The following is a 20,313-nucleotide window of genomic DNA, read 5'->3' as shown; positions in this document are numbered from 1 at the left end:
TGGTTACCAAAGCAGGGAGGAGAGATAAATTAGGAGTTTGAGATTAACATTTATACTCTACTATATATAAAATAGATAAATGACAAGAACTTACTGTATATAGCACTAAATATAAATAGGGAACTATATTTAATATCTTATAATAACATATAATAGAAAATAATCTGAAAAAGAATATATAAATGTATGACTGTATACATATGTATAACTGAATCGCTTTGCTGTACACCTGAAACTAACACAACATTGTAAATCAACTATACTTCAATTAAAAAAACAAATATAAAATGTTTTATTTGAGTCTGGAAAAAACCCCTGCTTTTAGGCAGCTTCAAATAATATTTTCAATGTTCAGTTTGTTAAAATTGAGCTCTGCAGAAAAAATGCTTGTCTAGCTATAAGAGAGATCATATGCTAAATTTTGCTACTCCAGTAAAGATGATAGACAATATTAAAATTTATTAACAAACTATTATGTGCTGGATACTTTGCACATGATTTACATTTAAAATCTCACAAGCATACTCACAAGCATACTGGGAAGGGGGTATTATTGTTTCCATTTTTATGAATAACACTAAATTTCAAAAAAGTTAAGCCACAGGTAAGAGATAGAGCTTAAATCTGGACATAATTGCTGCCTCAGGTTGATGTATCCTCAAGTGTTCATTTAATCTTTAAAAAAGTTTCCTCATTTGTACTATTAGAGTGTTGGATTAGTACATGTCAGAGTTTCTTTCAATTCTGTTATCCTAAATCTCAAGGCCAGTGGCACATGAATTCCCAGTGAGCTGGCTTCGTGGTGCACTCCAGGGAGTTGATGTCTGTCTCCAAGCTTTCTGGCCTCTGTCTGAGCCCCTGGCCTCTCTTCCTTTCTGCACAGCTTTTTCACCTTTGGTTTCTAGATATTTGAGACAGTTATGTTCAAACTGTGCTTCTAGTTTACTGTATCAGTGAGATCCACTTCTTATTTTATTTCTTTAGTTAAAAATGACAACTGATAAAGAAGAAATTTTCAGCAGTGGAAAGTTCAGAAAAGACAGAATAATCGCTAAACTTTAACTTTTATATCTTCTAGAGTACCTCTTTCTTTTTGACCAGCCATCATTTCGTAGTTTCAGATTTCCTGGCCCTACAGTCATACCAATGCCAGAGAAAAATCTTTGAAAGTTTTAAATTGTAATGAAAACTGAAGTTAAACTGGGGAAAATGAATTAATTCACCTAATCACATTATCTACAGCATTTCAAAAGTAGGATAAAGTATCAACTCAGATGATAATGAATGATTTTGCTTAAGAACAATACATCAAAATATACACATCCTTTGGCAGAGCACATAATCTATAAAATGAGTACTGGTTGCACTGTAACAATATTTGATTCTTAGATTTTTAACATAAAGGGATGTGTTCTGCAGTAATGACTGCTGGTGGGATTGAGACGATTTCTCCTGGAGGTTTTGTTGGTATTTGTGCCATGGAAGGACACATGAGGGCTAGTAATTAATGCTTTTAAAAAGCCTTGCTTCCTTAAACAGCTGACTAACTATGAATGGGTTTCACTGACTCTGTGTTTGAAGTAAAGCAGTTAAAGAAATATATGGTTACAAATATACAGTTACAAACTAGTGTTTGATCAATTTCCATGTTCTTTGGAGTGGAGGTCCTAGAAGACACAGCTTCTCTCCCTACCTTCCCCCCAAGACATAAGCTAGTTTTCCCAACCACTGGTGAGTTTTGTTTCAGTCAAGACTTTCCTTGATTATATCTCTCCACTCTTTCCACTTTTTTTTTCAATGACATTTTATTTTATTTGAAACACTTAAAGGAGATAAAATAAGTGGTAATTCTGGAAGAATTGGACTCAGGGACTGGGAGTAGCAGCTCTCACATGCCACATTGTGCCTACAGCCATCACCTGAGAGCATCAAGGAACACAAAACCCTTGCTCTAAAGGAGTAATGCTCATTAAGATTGCCTGGGCAGCATTTAAAAAGTTCTGATGCCTGGGCCTTATTCCCAGAGATTACGATTTAACTGGTCAAAATGGGGGCATGGGCATCAGGATTTTGTAGGGGGAAAGCTGTGAGTGATTCTATAGAGCAGTAAGGATTGACAACCATTACCCTGGGGCATCACTGAGAGGTCAGAGCCAGTCTGGACAAGATCCTACTTCTAACACCAACTAAGAGTCACACTAAGCAGGGATGACCCAGAGCATGGCTGGGCTTCCCAGTGTCTCTGAATCCTTAGGCACTGACAGATCTTGCTTTACCCTTTGGGATTTTGTTTCTCAGAATACTTCCTCAACAGTTTTCATCTCCTGGTAAGGAATTTCATTGTAAATAGTTAAATGAACAAAATGCTCCCAACAGTATTGCTATTTTCAATCCACACACTTAGGATTGTTTCATAAGTCAGTCTCTCGTGCACGTCATCCAAATAAGTTAAGCAATAGAAATAAAACCAAGAATCTCCAATGGAAACTTAGGACAGCCTAGATTTTCATGTACTGAGATATCTGGAAGGTTGAAATATTCTCCTGGAACATCTTTGGTAATAGTGCTGAGGAAATGAGACGCCTAGATAAAGCCAGATTTCCTGTAAGACCTGGTCATAAGCAGAAGTGGAAGATGGGCATTCTTAGGTAAGGGGAGATAACTTGCAGAATTTACTGAAAATTGAGCCTTAAGAGGTATTTTTCTCTGTGACTAAAGAAAAATGTTACACAAATGGAGTCATAATAAACGTTTAAGGGTAACTTTCCTGCAGGTGCCTTACCTTTCTACTGTAAATCTGCCCTAAGTAATTGGTGTGGTCTTCTGGGTTGTACCTAGTTAGTCTGCAGAAGCCACAGACTTGTGGTTATGCACACAAGCTTTTCCACAAAAGAAAACTTCCTCTACTTCTCTTCTTTCACCCCTCCCAGAGGTACAAAGGGGAATAGATCAAACTTGTGGGTGTTTATATAAGGCCGTTCTTGCCTACTCAGAGGGGAGAATTAAGCCTAATTGGTTGTTTGTTTAAACAAGTTTCTCATTTTAAATAATTCGTCTGTCATATTTCTGCATCAAATAATAAGAATTTTGAAAAAATTTTATGTGCTCCTTTTACTGATAATATTCATAATTTTTTTTAAATATTGTGAACTTTCAGACTATAAAGGGGTTTTTCTTTCTATTTTTTTCCACTCCCATCTTCCCTGCTTAAAAATGTTAATAAGTAGGAAAATGGCCTGACATTCAGCTAACTGTGAGGCCAGCCTCCTCAGGAATGCTGTGTGGTGCTGTGCTGCGACTTCTGTGGAATTCAATCCCTGTCTATCAAGGGCTCCCACTTATTTTAATATCATACGTTGGAAAAAGTCAGGCAATTCAACGGGCCCCTACCACTAAACTGTGAGTTAGGCTTTGAAAAATAGTAATAGTGAAGAAAGGTGTTCTATTTAGGCTTAATCTGATTAGCCTCCACTGTTTGGTTGAAGGATGAAAGGAGGCAGTGATCCTAGGAAGATGCTGGCAATGAGGCCAGGACGGTGCTTCAGCCCTGGGACTCGCCCCTGCCTGCTCTGCGCTGACAACCGCTCTCTGACCTGGTCTCCAGTCGCCACCCGGCTGGTTGTGAACCTGACCCTCCGGGTCTGCCCAGACTCTTCGGATTAACGCCGAGCGTGCCACTTGGCTTCGCTCCACCCTTTCAGCTCCCTACACGGGTCACAAGTGTGGAATGCCTGGCTCCCAAATGCAACCTAGACTCTTAAGGGCTCTACCATTCCAGGACCTGTTTCCCACTTCAACCTTTTGGGTGCGGGTGGGAAGCCCGTACCATAATGGTAGAGTCTCAAACATCTGTTCACGAATTATTCTAATGTAAAACAGTGGCAAGATGCCTAAACATTTTAGGATGGGGGCGGGGTTGTCTTTGTAACTAACAGAGTCACAGCAGTCGGCTGTCTGATGGAGGGGAAATGAGTGGGAGCCACCCTGCACCCTCTCCCCCTTCCCACCCCGCAGTGTGGGGATTCCTGGCAGGTTATCTTGATACAGCTTTGAGTTGCCTGAGGCGGAGTAGACTTCAGCTGAGTGGATGTTGGTCTCCACTAGTGTGTGTGGGGGGAGCACAGAACGGGGAGGCTGAGCCAGGGCATATTACCATCTGGTGCTGCGGCCCACTCGGCGGGGGTCGTCGTGTGCTCCCAGCCCCGAGGCGGTGAAGGCACCACGAACGAGCTACCTTTTGAGAGGAACATCACAGCAAAAAACCAGTCCTCCACCGTAGGGAGAGATTTCAGCAAAGGGCAAGCATTGCCCAGCAATAAAAATGTCCCAAGTCTCCCTCCGTTTTATGCCGTTCGGTCTGCATTTCTTGGGCTTCCCCTTAAAGTAAGTTGTGCATAAGAGGAAGGTGTGGGTGTGGGTGTGGGTGGGTGTGTGAGCGCTGTCGGGGGAGGGTGTGGGAATGGAGGCAACTTTAAAATTGATTTAAATTTTCATCCTGGTACAAGAAAAAAAATGTTCAAAGAACAGAAAAAAGCATCCCCATTTTGTGCGCCAATTATGACGTCAACACAGTCTGCGAGTCGTGCGTGGTACTGGGTGCAGTCTATTTAGGCTTATGCTCACAACTGTGAAATATGGTGACTTCTAGGGAAAGTATCTCTTTTAAAAATGTGCACGGTGAGACACTGAGAATCAGAAAAAAAAAGGAGAGAAAGTAAACACAGAAGCATAAGGAACAAAACTGTTTGCTTTGTCTTGTTCTTAAGAAAAAAGAAAACAAAACAAAACCCCTAAGATACAGTGATGTCTGTGACTTGAAAAGTGGTTCAAGTTCATTTCACCTGGGCTGTTTTCCTATTCACATAAAAAAAAAAAAATCAGGTCATCTCTGGTAACATTCTCTGAAAAAACACAAAATGCCAAGAGAAAGAACTGCAAAAGATTTAGAAAAAGAGAAACAAAAGTCCCATAGGATTAGAGGACCCAAACAAACTTGTTTTTTCTTTTTATAACAAACTTTTATGATTGGTTCCTTTGTAAGAAATTCAAAAGAAAAACAATATTATCTGTTGTAGTACAACATCATTTTTCTTAGGAGAATTTGGTTATCTCCCTTCTACCAAAACATCCCTCTGACTTTCCTGTTCTGAGAAATGTCTGCCCAACTCTGGCTAATGGTCTAAGATGTTTACTTTCAACCAACAATGCAGTTTCACTTGGACTGCTTCCTAGGGGAAACATCTGCTTTTTGGAAAGGTTTGCTTACTTGATTATTACCTGCAAAATGCGTAACAATGATAATTCTCTACTTCAATACCTTATAGTTAGCATGCTAAACGGAGCCAGCTACACTATTCTGTACAGGGATTTTAGCCTCTGGACCACAGGAAAACAAACACCAGCGTCAGTAAGATGAATAAAGTGAGCAGAAGTTTCATGGGTAAAGTAAGGCCTATCAATTACTGCTACTGATACTAACTACTATATAAAAAATAGACAACAAGGACCTACTGTACAGCACAGAGAACCAGCTGCAATATCTTACAACAAGTTACAATAGAAAAGAATTAGAAAAAGAATATACATGTGTGTACGTGAATCACTATGCTGTACACCAGAAATTAACACAACATTGTAAATCAACTATACTTCAATAAAAAAAAAGTCATGCCAAAAATAAAATACTGCTACTAATTTCCTAGAAAGGAAGAACAAAGTCTTTGCCAATTATTTTACCCCAGTTTGGGAAATCTCAGGATGTTTTTCATACCCAAATCCTCTTCCTGAGGGGTTCCCTATGATGGCCATGCTCTGTGTCTCGTTACCCTGTTGTTTGGCCACAGGTAATGGACTAGGATGGGCATCTGAGAGCATAGATGGTCAGTCCATAGTCTGGCTATGGGCCTGGAAGTAGCTTAGCATGAAAGCTCTACCCAGAGGAGGGGTAGGGATTGACTGCACAGGCTACAGACTCTCTTTTTGGGAATATGAATATGAGACACACAGAGAGAGTCACAGTTTGGGTGATTGGGCAGAAGACAAAAAAATACCTGGAGAAAAGACAGTAAGCAGAAATCACAAGGCAGCAAAAACTGGGAGGCAGCAGAATTACTGAGGTGAAGAGAAGATAAAGAGAAGAAAGCTATTAGTACGTAGCTGTAAGAGCATGATAATCAGAGAGTGGTTGAGTCACCAAAGTGGCCCAAGACAGAAGTAACGAACCATAAATGTCACCTGCTGGGATTACAAGATGCAGTGAATTTCTGTTCTTCCGTGAGGTCCAGCTGTTGTGTCCCAGAAAGTCCTTACAATAAACCCCTTTGACCTGCATAATCCAAATGCGAGCAACATAAAGGAGTCTACCTAACACAATTTGGCTCCATGGTAAGTTTCAGGATACATTTCACATATTTTCCATAATAAATAAAAATGACATTTAAACAATCAAGTTTGTCTCTAGCTTCTCTTAATAATAAAACTTACCATAAGTGTGTTTGGAAAGCATGAGATATATTTTTGTGTAACTAAGGAGATGTTCTTTAGATCTCAGACCAGAGAAAGGTACAATTGTATTTTCTATTTGCCCTCATAATAAACTGGAAGAGATATGTGCCCACTAAGTAACTTAAGTGAAATATAATATTTGATGATTTGATTATCTATTTAACGTTTGCATTTTGTAATCAGAGTTGACATCAGTGTAGCAAGAATGAATCTTCCTCTTCTCCTGAAACTGTCTACACTCATATAAGTCATGGAAAAAAATAAACGTTTCAATAAAATTATAAAGATGAGTTCACTGTCTATTATTTAATGATGGTCAGTTATTTTCCTGTCCAGGGTCCTATTGTAGTTCAAATCTTGTTATTGCTGATTTGTTATTGTGAGCAACCGGACACTTTTGGAGCATTGGATTTTTCACTGTAGCAAATATTGCTTGAAATAAGGGGATTTTGCAGGTAGTGAGAATGAGGTGAGAGGGGAAGGGGTAGGAGTCTTTGCTTTGGAGATGAGTGTGGATCACTGCCCTCTTCTGGACAGAACAGGAGGAGCGACAGTGTGTCGATGTTAAAAAATCTTCAAATATTTTCTAAATTCACTTCAACAATGTTTAATGAATGTCTACAATGTGCTGGTTTGTCGTGGCACGGTGGGCCAAACCCCAGGAATGCCTGAAATTGTTCCTCCCTTTGAAAAGCTTACAGACGTGATGGGGAGATGAAATTTCCCAGAAATGAACTATAACTTCACAGGATAATGATACTTCCCAGAAATGAACTATAACTTCACTGGATAATACAAGAAAGTATTAAGTCAAATTTTATGTGTATTTTTGTAACTCGAGAAAATTTTATATTATTTCCGTTCTTCTTCTTAAAACATTTTTGCTTCACATGGATGGAGGATAGAAATACATACAAAAGAAGCTGGTCAGCAGCAAATTCTTGGAAGAGCAACAGGCACAAAACGCATTGTATGTGTTGTATGTCTCAGAGTGACTGAAACACTCAACTAAAATGCAGACTTACGTTGCTCTATTTTCATAATAAAGATGTTCTCAGTAAGGTTGATCATGAGTTCCCTTACCTTTCTAAGATTGTCCTGCTATGTTCACTTACTCATTTTGACTCTGCAAGTCCTGCCTCCAGCAATGCAAAGTACGTGTCACCTTTTGGCCCATGAAGACCTATGGACATTCCAGAAAACGAACCTGGTTTCTGTAAAACCTATGAGATGCTTATACAGCAAAGGAGTCAGCCTCAAGAACCTGCTATACCTTTCACTGGGTGGCAGCTGATGTTCTATCTGCCTTTGTGTCTTGCGTCTCCCTTCCTTGGACTTCCAGAGAAGCAAGCGTAAGTTATTGGCCAGCTGTATTCCAGGGTTTTTGGCCCACAATGTCATTTAGTAGCACTTAATGATAGTAATAAAATAGAGTAGATTTAATAGTTGTGTGGGAGAGAACATATATTTTGTTAAAGAGAAATTCATAGGAAAAAAAACAGTGTTCAGGGAACTATATTCAATTTCTTGTAATACCATATAGTGGAAAAGAATCTGAAAAGAAAAAATACATATGTACGTATGTGTGTAACTGAACTGCTTTGTTGTATACCTGAAACTAACATTATAAATCAACTATACTTCAATAAAAAAATAAAATAAAAAACCAAACAAAAACCAACCAACCAAACAAAAGAAGCAGTGGCTATATTTCATAAATTTCAGTGTTCAACAGGAAGTCTTTACTTCAGAAGAAAAGTTTTCATATAGAAAATTGTGGTTTCAGTCTATTCTGCATTTCAGTTGCAGGATGTTGGTCCCACCCTGCTAAGCTGCACTTAGAGGCAAGACTAGTTCCTGTGTGGGCAAGCAGTTTGGGTGGGGTCAAACGTAAGGCCATGGAAGTAAAAAGTGGCCCTAGAAATGTAAGGAACAGTCACAGTGGCTCATGCCTCTGTGCTGGTTGTCGGATTATTGCCTCTCAGCTCCAAACCCACTCTTCATTGCCTGGCTTGTGATGCTGGAGGTAGATCTTACACACATGGCTCCTTTGCCAGGAGAAGATTGTGTAGGGACACAGCTGAAAGAAGGGACTTCTCTTCCTTGGTTTTCTCCTGTCAGATATGGTGGCTGGCAGTGCATGGGACACCCAGTGGCACTCACTTCCCAGCTGGCTGGTTCCAGCCCATGGTTCCCTCACTGCCAGCCTCGGCCCACTTATACCCCCGTGGGGGTTTCCTGTTTACGGTTTTGATCCTTAATTCCCTGCCCACCAGTCTCAGCCTGGCAACCAAGAGGCCTTTTCTCCCATCCATGGGCTACAAGCATAGGTCTCCGAAGATACTTGAACTCCAGCCCTGGGAAGAGGGCCCGCTTCAAAATGTGTTCCTCCTTTGGGTATTCTCTCTCAGCACTACGGTATTCTTTAGCACATTTTTCCTTTCTTAGTAGCCTGTGCCTTGTAAATAATTAATAATGTTCTATATTAAACCTTTCTTGTTGGAATGATTATGTGGTTTCTGTCTCCTGACTAGCCCCTCACTAATTCACCTTCTAAGCTGTGGCACACCCCTCAGAAAATGTCTAATAAAGTTAGATTTGGATGTCCCTGCTGAAAAATTAAATCAGTGCTTCTGTGTACAGATCTGTATTGGAAATTGCAATTCTATGGCTGTGGAGCTGCCACCATTCTAAAGTGACTCCGGAGTGTTAGGCTTCAAAATATTTGAATTACTTGAGTAGAATCAGCCTTGGCAGCTTTGTGAATTCAGATCAGAAGCAGGATAAAAGAAACATGACCAGCAAATGTAATTTGCTGGAATCCTGTACAGACTCAACCCTAATCTTAAACAGACCACTTTATTGAAATAAAAATGATTTATTACTTGGGAAAAAATCCCTCTGCCATTTAGATTCCTCTCTGGATTATATTCCTAAATCTTTTGCCTTGGAATTTATGTTTATAACATCCTCCATTTAGATTTTCTTCCCTGCTTTTAGACATCTTCATTTATATTGTCTCCTATGAACATTTTCTTTCAATTATTTCATTGATTTTATATCACTCACCAGGAAAAAAATCATTGCTCACATCATTTAATTATAGTAAAATTTCAACTTATTCTGTTAAAAGGAAAAGATCTCATTTTTGCTTTCCAGAATTTCCAACAAGCACAATATATTGGGTTCTAATTTTTTAACCTAAGAATCAGAATTTCAAGTTTTAGGGTTTTTTTTTTTTCTGTTTTTAATGTATTTTATATCATATTTTTTCTCTGTTTAAAAACTTCACGTTCTAGTGACAGCACCAATGATCTGATGTTTATACTGAAAACTGATAAATTTCCTGTCTACCCCTTGGAGCAACCATCATAATGACATTGACCTGATGGTAAAAAGCTTTCCCAGCTTTGATGAACAGAGCTTGTACCCAGCCAAGCAGTTGTAAACACTGTCAGTAACTGGCAGGAATGGCTGCTCTAAGGGATGCTTTGGAAGATACAACCAACACACTGAGCTATTTACGATTATAGCTCTGTGTCCAGAGTTTAGCTCGGGAAAGCAACACCTGAAAATCAGAACTACCAGTGAAAGAGGTCTCATTTGGCAGATAAGGAAATCGAGGTTTGGACAGGCTAAATGACTTGCTCAGGGTCACACACCAGGAATGTGGCTGAGCAGCATGTGGACTCAGATTTTAATCTCTACTACATTAGACTTGATTAGACTATTGCTCTGAATCTGATGAGGATCAGAGCTTCTCCTGTTTAAATTACTTTTAAAAGGTAACATTATAATACTTCTTGTCAAGCCTACCCTTTTGGATAATCTTGATTTAAATGATCAAGTTTAGCTCTAATTAGCTTCTCCTAATAATAAAACTTTTATCATAAATGTGTTTGGAAACCAAGAAATATATTTTTGTGTAACTAAGGAGGTTGTTTTTTTAGACCTTAGACCAGAGAGAAGTACGATTGTATTTTCTACTTGCTCTTATAATAAATAAAGAGATTTATGCCTGTTAAGTTACAGTTCAACTCTCTAATATTTCATTACTACAATTAAAATCAGCTATGGTAACTGTACTGCAAAATCCACATTCTCATTTTTGATCAGAACAATGATTATAATAGAAGAAAATCTTCAAAGGTATATTTTTAAAAAACAATTTTTGGAAAAAGCACTGGAATAAGGTGAGAAGAGTTAAATTCTAACTTGACTTTCTACTATGTGTGGTGACATCATCTAAATCTCATTGACATCATCAGTAAAATGGGGTTGATGACAGATGCCCTTTTCACTTCACAGGGCTCTGGTAATGGAAAAATAGATAATAGGTGGGAACTACTTTGAGCTTTTCTGAAGAAAGGCGCTGTATTACTCACGTTTCTAAATACCATATGCTGCAACATATCATGTTATGATGCTGCTGACAATCTGTATAAAATGTCTTATTTAAAATCTGAAGTTGTGCTTTGAGGCAATAACCACAAAAAGTAGACTTGTATATACAGAATCACATTTAAAAATGGATACATTTTAATGTTGCAGGAAGATGACTTTAGAAATAGCCTATCTCTTTTTTTGTGTGTAAAATGTAAAGCTGGCAAATATTTATTGGATGAGTGAGGTTGCTTTTCATCCCAGTAGATGGCACAATTTCAGGTCCAAAGCCTGTCAAAAGTATTTGTTTTAAGCCTAGTGATAGAGTGACCGTCTGTCTGCCTTTTGGAAAAGGCAAAATGAGGAAAACAAGAGAGAGGGGAATGTTATTAATGCCTGAAGTCACATAGCTGAACCCTTTCAGAGGCAGAGGAGGGTAGGCAGGGCATAAAGTCAGGAGACCTGTTCCTCCCGCAGTCTTTCACTGGCGAGCCCTTGGGAGTCACTTCACTCAGATGGGCATATGTTCCCTCATCTAGTCAGCCCCTTTCAGATACATCCTCTTTCTCTGTTTCCCTCTCTTTCCTTCTCGAACCAGGACAGTGATCATGAGTTCTGTGGAAGCCACGGTATGTAGGTATATAGTAGGCACCGGGGAAGGATGGTAATGGTGTTCTGTGTAAGTGCGTGGTCTGAGAGGGCAGCCAAACAAAAGTCACACCGTGGGGGTCTGTCCTGATTCTGCTGTGCTCCTCGCGCAGCGTGTGACTCTGCAAACTTCCTCTGGCCTTGCCCCACTTCTCCACAACATACAGCTCTGGTTCATTATACACCTGCGTCCTCTGAGGAGAGTTTACAGGCATTAATGACATAATGCCGCCGAAGGCCAGACCTTCTAATGAAAGCTACTAATTATAAGCAAAGCGTTAGTGGGTGAGTGTGTAACTAGAGTCTGACCTGTCATCTGTGTGAAATTGCTCCTGAACTGGGTGACATCATTTTGCTGCAGAAGTGAAAATGCTTAAGAGGGAAGCAGTCAGGCCTTTGAAGGAAAGTGCAAAGGCCAGCGAGACAACCCCTCTGCCCAAGAGAAGGGCGAGGGTGACAGAATGTTCTCTTCACCAGTAAGAAAAGTCTTGCATAAGAGTGTGAGTGGATCTGGGTCTTTTCCCTGTTCACGGACAATAGGAGGAGCAGACAATTCACATGACATCAGAAAAGTCAAAAACGATACGAAAACTTTAGAAAAAAAGATTTTTGGAAAGTGTTCACTGTAACATGTTCTTTACACCAAGCAGACCTGTTTCTTTAAAGCTTCTTTTTATTGTGATAAGTAGCATGAGATCTACCCTTCTGACACATTTTTAAGTGTACATTATTGTTAACTATAGGGACACTGCTGTACCATAAACCTCCAGGGCCCATTCACCTTGCTGGACTGAAACTTTATGCCTGCTGATTAGTAACTTTCCATGTCCCCTCCCCACCCAGGCCTTGGCAACCGTCATTCCACTCTGTGAGTCTCTGAATCTGACTATTTTAAGTACCTCACATGGGTGGAATCGTGCAGTATTTGTCATTCTGTGACTGGCTTCAACCATGTTGTTGCCTATTGCAGGATTTCCTTCTTTTTAAAGACTGGGTAATATGCCATTGTATGTGTAGACCACGTTTTCTTTATCTAGTCATCTGTTGACTAAGTTTCAGGTTGTTTTCACATCTTGGCTACAGTGAACAGTGCTATGTTGAATATATAGGAGTGCTTATATCTTCTCAAGATCCTGATTTTCTTTTGGATAAATATCCATAAGTGGGATTGGTAGATCATATGGTAATTCTATTTTTAACTTTTTGAGGAACTTCCTGACTCTTTTCCGCAGTGGCTGCACCAATTTACAATCCCACCAGCAGTGGGATTCCATTTCTCCATTTCCCCAGCAACAATTCTGTTTTTTTCTAATGGCCACATTGAAAATTGTGAGGTGACATCTTATTGTGGTTTTGGTTAGCATTTCCCTGATGATTAGTGACTTTGAGCATTTTTTCATATATCTGTTGGCCATTTGTATTTCTTCTTTGGAGAAATGTCTATTCAAACTCTTAACCTATTTCTTAATCAGGTTATTAGTTTTTCCTTAAATAGAGTTATAGGGTTCCTTATATATTTTGGAGATTAACTCCTTATCAGATCAATGGTTTGCAGATGTTTTCTCCCATTCAATAGGTTGCCTTTTCACTCTGTTGTTTATTGTGCAGATGCATTCTATTTTGTTGCAATCTCATTTGTTTATTTTATTTTTGTTGCCTGTGCTTTTGGTGTCGTATCTATGAAATCACTGCCAAGACCAATGTCATGAAGCTTTCCCCCTACAGTTTGGGGTCTTATGTTTAAGTTTTTAATCCATTTGAGTTGATTTTTGTGTCTGGCGTGAGACAAGGGTCCAAGTCCATTCTTTTGCATATTTTCTTAGCACCATTTGTTGATGAGACTATCCTTTCCCCATTGACAGACTCAGTGGTGAAGCTGTCCTCTAAGATCAGGAGCAGGTAAGAATGCCTACCCTCGTCACTTCTACTCAACATAGTGCTGGGAGTCCAGGCCAGAGCAATTAGGCAAGAAAAAGAAAACCCATCCGAACTGGAAAGGAAGAAGCACAATTCTCTCTTTTCGCACATGATGTGATCTTAGATATGGAAAACCCTAAAGAATACACACACGCGTGTGCTCGCGCTCACACACACGCACACACACTGTTAGAACTGATAAATGATTTCAGCAATCTTGCAGGACACGAAGTCAGAATACAAAATCAGTAGTGTTTCTTTACACTAACAGTGAACTACTCCCTTCCCCACCAAAACTCCTGAACAATTCCATTTACAAGAGCATCAAAAATGGATAACATTCCGAGGAATAAACTTAACTAAGGAGGTGAAAGGCTTGTATACTGAAAACTACAAAATGCTGATGAAAGAAATGAAATAAGATATGAAAAAAATAGCATGTCATTCCATATTCATGAATTGGAAGACTTATTGTTAAAATGTCCATACCACTCAAAGTGATATACTGATGCAGTACAATCCTTATCAAAATCCCAATGGCATTTTAACACAACCACCTACATTTGTATACTTCAAACATTTGCTTCCCATTAAAACAAAGATTATTCTTGTAGTATTGCCCATAGAATTAGTTTAGTGAAAAATTATTTCATTTTTCAAACTACTGCTTCAGAATCTCAGTTATATTCTATATCTGTATACAAGAATATACTCCTTAGTTACATTAAAGATGGAAAGAGAATTTTTAAACTTGTTTATGATGTAGTAAACTTATTACACTAGGACTGGAAGACCTGGATTTCACTCTCAACTACATGATTCACTAGCCATGAAATATCAAAAGTAATAATAACAATAAGTGAGAAAAATCTTTCACTTGGATTGCATTTTTGAATGTACAAAATTTCCTTCCCCATAGTATTCAACTTTTATCATATTCTTTCTGGGACTCGGTTTTCTTATCTGGAAAATGGGAACAATAACTCTTATTCTGCCTAATTCACAGAGCTACTGTAAGAATGAAAGACAAAAAATATGTACAACTGCATTTAGAATCATAAGGCATTATGTAGTAATAGTTCTACATAGTGCATGGGAAGGGTCAGTATTTCAATGTATAATAATATTGAAGATCAGGAGAGAAAAGAAGAATGAGACTGGCTTAACTGGTCAGTTGTGAGAGGCTGGAGGCAGTATACTGGACCCCATAAATATCTCATGGTCATGCATGCCTCTTAGGTTTCCCACAAATGAACAACACTAGGTTAATAACCACAGGTAAGCAGGTTAAATGAATTCCACCTAAAGATGCATTTCCCAATCTTATCTTATATCTAAGAAATTCAAGCTGGTGCTGGATGATTCAAAGTTGCTTCTCTCATGTAAGAGCTGTGAAAGTTCTTAGAGCACAGATAGTTACAGGAAGCTTAACTCTTCTCTGGGGAAAACATTGCTCCAGGAATGAAATGGCTACAACAATATTCTCTGAGATAACCAAAGATTACCTCCTTTCATGAGCTAGAAATAATGATACAAAGAAATTGGTTTGGGGTATGCATGTTATAAGGTTGTCTTTCATAACCCCTTCTGTTTGCCTTCTCAAAACATTTTTCCCAGGGTGGGACATACATTCCACACATACCATGTGGTCAGAAAAATCAATAGACATTTAAAAGCTTGGAAGCATTTATCTCTGTTCACAGTAGCTTTATCTCTGGGCTGAAATAAAATGCTTTTCATTCAGAATCTCCTGTCTTAGCACCTAAAAACAAATACAGATGGAACTTGTTCAATCAGAGCAGAAAACCACCAAACTCAGGACAAATCAGAGATTCCTGAAACATATTGCCAGAGCTAAAAGTGCATTTACCTGGGCAATTATGTCTGTAATTTCTGAATAACTATGGCATCTTCTCACACATGACCGAGCCAGAAAGTCTTCTATCAGCCGTGTTCCAATACCGTATCCCCTGCAAAGGAAGGAAAGAGTGTGCTCTGAAAATATGTGAGTAATCAGTAAAGTCTATCACTGTTTAAGAATGGATTCATCTGTTTAGCACTTGCACAAACAAATGACAAAGTAAACCTAACTTGAAAATTCAAGTGGAGACTTGGCACTTGTTATGTGTCCCACAGACCACAGAAGCAGAGAACAACCCACCCAGGAAATATTAACTAGTCTCCTGCAAGCAGAAAACGTCTGAGGAGTCAAGGCTGGCCCAAACTTGACAATGTAAATTAAAGTTAAAGGAGATAGGTGTTTGTAGCCTTGTGCTTCCCATTGGCAACTAACTTTCTCATCATTAGCTGTTGTCAGAAACAGAATGAGGTTCTGGCTAACTTGTTGTCTACTACAGGTGTGCTACCTGGATGCTCGTTTTCCTCTTGGCATAGTTATCATGGTAGGAGAGCAGGCATGTCTGGGATGTGCTCTCGAAAGAGGGAAAGAAGGAAATGGAGAAATCAATTTTTGTTGCCAGTGCAAGTTTCAGCCATTAGAACGCTGAAGTTTGGTGAAAACAAAAACAAAATAGCGAAGTTCAGAAAATTCATTTTTTATTCCAGGGAAACTGAATCAGTGGAACTTGGGAGGAGGTATTTGTATAATGTGTTAGCTCCACCCCACAGCAAACAGCTTGAGTAGCACTCAAAGTACAATTCTGAAAGCATTGTATTGAGATGTGACAACACAACGGAGCAGACACCTTTACAAGGCAGCTAAGAACTTTCAATCTAGTCAAGGAAATAAGACCTTGATGGCGGAAATAAAAAGAAAGAAGACTGCTTTTGCTAAATCACTGGCATAAAATTGGTCTTTTAATCTCACAGCTACATGTACTTGTGAAACAATTTGAATGGAGCAACAGAAGGCCCAACAAGATAAAAGACACCACAGTTTGGAAGGGCAGTATTTGCTTCATAGGGTCTAAAGTGGTGAGTGGAGGGATATTTGGTGACCCAGGGAACGGGGGGAGATGGATGTCAGAGTGCTTATTAATTTACTAAATCTATGAGATTATTCAATAATATTTCTGAGTGGATAGAAATATTCAATTGAGCTTACTTGCCTTTCACGAAAGACACTTTGTGAGTCTAGCCAGAAAGTTCACACTGAAAAGCCTTTTAAAGAACAGAACGTATACTTTATAGAAATAGTTGCACCAGGATTAAAAAAAAATGTTTCCAGTGTTTTATAATTATTATGCATATCTGTAGGCTCGGCCCCTGGGAACGGTGATGGGAAGGCAGAATTTTGTGGTCAGTGCAATATATATGCATACACACGCACACATACATATCTTGCTTTGGTCAAAGGGTATGTTTCTGCAAAGTAGATTTGTATCTATCAAATTAAAAATGTAAGATGCTCTCAGCAGAAGCTATTAAAGAACTCCAAATGTGAATTATTGTTTTTCTTAAGACAAAGCTTTTCTACAGCCTCTCAAAATATATTCTTTACCTAATATTTCATTCGTATTCGCTAAAATGTGAACCCAAGTAACTAACCAAAGGGTTTTTTTTTAGTCAAATAAATGATTCTTTTCATTTTATGCTGCTGTTCCACAAAGCCATGCAAATTTAACCTAACATAAATAAAATAATGTAACTTGTGAAAATGCTTTATCATATGTTTAAGAGTGACCTAAATATAAAATGGCTTAAGAAGCTCCCACTGTTACAGTTTAACTGAGGAAGTACCCCTGGATAAGAAGAAATGAAAAAAAAAAGAAAAAAAAGAAAAAAAGGAAAAAAAAGGTATGTGAACCAAAATAAAAATAAATATAGGACAATGAAAAATAACTTTCCAGTAAAAAAGGATAAACATAGAGAGGAAACCAAGGGTTTTAAAAAAAATCTTTCAAGCTTTCCTCAATGTTGTCTTATTTCTGTATTCCAATTGAGAATACAATGAAACTTTTTAAAAAGCTACAAAACGCTTAACTAAGCTGAATGTTCCCTTCAACCTGTCTAACTAGTACAGGTACAAATCTTCTAACTAGTACAAGTTTTCCAGGTATTGCTCTGTTAGAGTCCTTTTCAGGACCCATAATTAAGATATTCAAAATATACTGGCAAATATTTTATTTTTAGGAGGTAATATGATGATCATACAATTTTTCTGAAAACTAAAGGCTAAATTTGTACAGGAGAAATATCCATAAATAAAGGAAAATGGGCTTTATTTTAAAAGGAAGGAACGGGTTTCTCCATTTAATATATTTTTAAGTAAAGCATAGTAATGGTAAAAGTGTTCAAATAATAAACACACTTTGCAGGAAACAGTAAATCTACCTTCTTCCCATAATCCCCTGCCTCCCGGTTTTCTTGGGCAATTACCATTAGTATTTTTTCTTGTTTTCATATCCTTCCAGAGATGGTCCATGCTTGTGTAAGCTCGTGTTTACATTGGAAGAAACTGTGTTAGAACAGAAGACCTCCGAAAAGAATCAAATTTGATGATCCACCATATTGTTTAAAGAACAACTTCAGTTTTACGACATCCTTTGCTTATAGGCGACTAGCAAAGAAATGATTTCTAATGAAAAAGAAAACACTGCATGACTGACATTCCTGAAATAAAAGTCCCCTCGTATTACTTTATATTTTATGGCAACCCAAATGGCAGTTGTCAGAAATTTAAGATGTGATTCATTGAAATAGAAGAGGAGCTGGTGAAATGCAGCAAGAAAAGTGGAAAGAGGAGGGCAACACACAGAGGTTGTTAAGAAACAACTATGTTACTATGTTCCACAAGAATGGAAGACTTTTACTCACATTGTATCTAAGTATTTATTCACATCTTCATCTTTTTCATAATCCTTACAGAGTTGGGCAACCAGAGCTCCATAGGTGAGGACAAAGAGATCTTTGTTCTGAGGAAAAAGGGATAGTTTTATGTTATAGGCAAAGTGATGAACAATATACTGCTCTTTTTTTTTTTTTTTTACAAAATTATCTAGTTGGAAGTAACCTTTGAGATCATCTGTTTATTTTTTCCACACTCCCCCCCACCTAATTACTACAACAATTTTCAATTTTGAGAACACACTGTACCCATATTTGGATACATTGCTCACAGGCAAAGAGCAGTGAAATTTCTTAACATGAGAACATCATTCTACACATTTGCTTGTATTATATAACTTGCAATGCATTTTTATGGAGGAAGTTTTTTAAAATACTAATTGCTGATATAAATTCTTATTGTTCTAGAATGGCCTTTGGTATATGCTGACCATGTTTTCAGTTGGAAGGAATAATTGCATGAGATGTCTCGTGAGTCTGCACAATCCCTTATGAGGGGGAGGGTATAAATCAGTGGTAGAGCACAAGTTTAGCATGCACGAGGTTCTGGGTTCAATCCCCAGTACCTCCATTAAAAATAAATAAGTAATCCATTTGCAGCAACATGGATGGACCTGGAGATCATTATTCTAAGTGAAGTAAGCCAGAAAGAGAAAGAAACATACCATATGATATCACTCATATGTGGAATCTAAACAAAACAAAACACACCACACAAATGAACTTATTTATAAAACAGAAACAGCCTTAAAGACATAGAAAACAAACTTATGGTTACCAGGGGTGAGTGGGAAGGGATAAACTGGGAGATAGAGATTTGCAGATACTAACTGCTATATATAACATAGGTAAACAACAAGTTTTTTCTGTATAGCACAGGGAACTATATTCAATCTGTAGTAACCTATAATGAAAAAGAATATGAAAACGAATACATGTATGTATATGTATGACTGAAACATTATGCTGTACACCAGAAATTGACACAACTTTGTAAACTGACTATACTTCAATAAAAAAAGAAGCAATAAAAAAATAAGTAAACCTAATTACCTCCCTCTCAGAAAAACCCACAAACAAAAAAATATGTAATACAATAAAAAAAAAAATTGAAAAAAAAATTCCTAATGGGTTCCAGATCAGCCAAGGAGACCATCAGGCTGAATCCAACTATAGCAACAAATTTGTGAGTTTTTTCTTTATACTTAGAGAAAAAAGGAGAATTTGCACTTTCCACATGGATCTCCAAAATATGTCCATTTTCAGAGTGAATTAAAGATGAAAATTAAAACTGAGGATAATTTAGGTCTGGTTTAGCATAGATATGTTGAAAATATGGAAAAGAGAAAGAGCAAAGCTCAATCAATCCTTTTAAGAGCCTCACAGTTTTGCATCTTATGTTGAATACCAAGAGAAGAGGACATTACAGATAATTTGTTCCAATGCTCTCTGTCCTACTGAAGAGGAAATGAGGCTTCAGGAGGAGTGGGTGACTTGCCCAGCTAGCGACTGACAGAGCCAGAGTGGAGGGCGACCGCAGGCTCCCTCTGACAGCAACTATCTCCGAGGTGCACAAAAGAGAGCACTGTTTGGAGCAGAGGTGAATGGGAGATGGGGTAGGGAGGGGTACCACTGTTGAACATAATCTTATTTTATGCTTAATCTTGTAATCTCATGAAATGTGGATTCCAGGTTAGAAGAGGTGTCCTGACCTCTGGGCCCAGGTATCTTGGGTAGCCTAACACGGGGTGGAGGGAAGGTAAGGCCTGATAATATGTATTTAATTGTTTTTTTCTTAAATCATGAGCAGAAATAGCTCAGAAAACCAATAAAATAGTTCACTTAACAAAAGTGACTCCTATAAAATCTTACATAATTTTGATATAAATACTTCTAAAATTGGCCCAATACCACTAGTACCCACTTTCTTATGTATGGGTTTGTGTCATGACAGATGTGTTTTTTTAATTGGGTAGACTATGTATTATAACTAAATAAATTTTAAGTAAACAGAATCTAAATAGTATGTGGCACATATGGACATTGTTTTGAAAA

The 20,313-nt window shown here is 38.1% G+C and overlaps 1 protein-coding gene across 1 annotated transcript in view; it reads right to left on the bottom strand.

Annotated features, from left to right (window-relative positions):
- TRAPPC3L (trafficking protein particle complex subunit 3L) overlaps window positions 1–20,313 on the bottom strand; it is a 42,373-nt gene that overhangs the window by 19,995 nt on the left and 2,065 nt on the right. The window contains exons 2-3 of the mRNA XM_010965459.3: window positions 18,229–18,326; window positions 15,323–15,422 (exon numbers count right to left, since the gene is read on the bottom strand). Coding sequence (XP_010963761.2) covers window positions 15,323–15,422; window positions 18,229–18,326 — 198 coding nt within the window. The remainder of the gene's footprint in view (window positions 1–15,322; window positions 15,423–18,228; window positions 18,327–20,313) is intronic.

This window comes from Camelus bactrianus, chromosome 8 (assembly GCF_048773025.1).
Source record: "Camelus bactrianus isolate YW-2024 breed Bactrian camel chromosome 8, ASM4877302v1, whole genome shotgun sequence".
NCBI classification, from domain to species: Eukaryota; Metazoa; Chordata; class Mammalia; order Artiodactyla; family Camelidae; genus Camelus; species Camelus bactrianus.
Note: the sequence above shows the minus strand (reverse complement) of the source record. Positions and strands in the feature narration are given on the sequence as shown.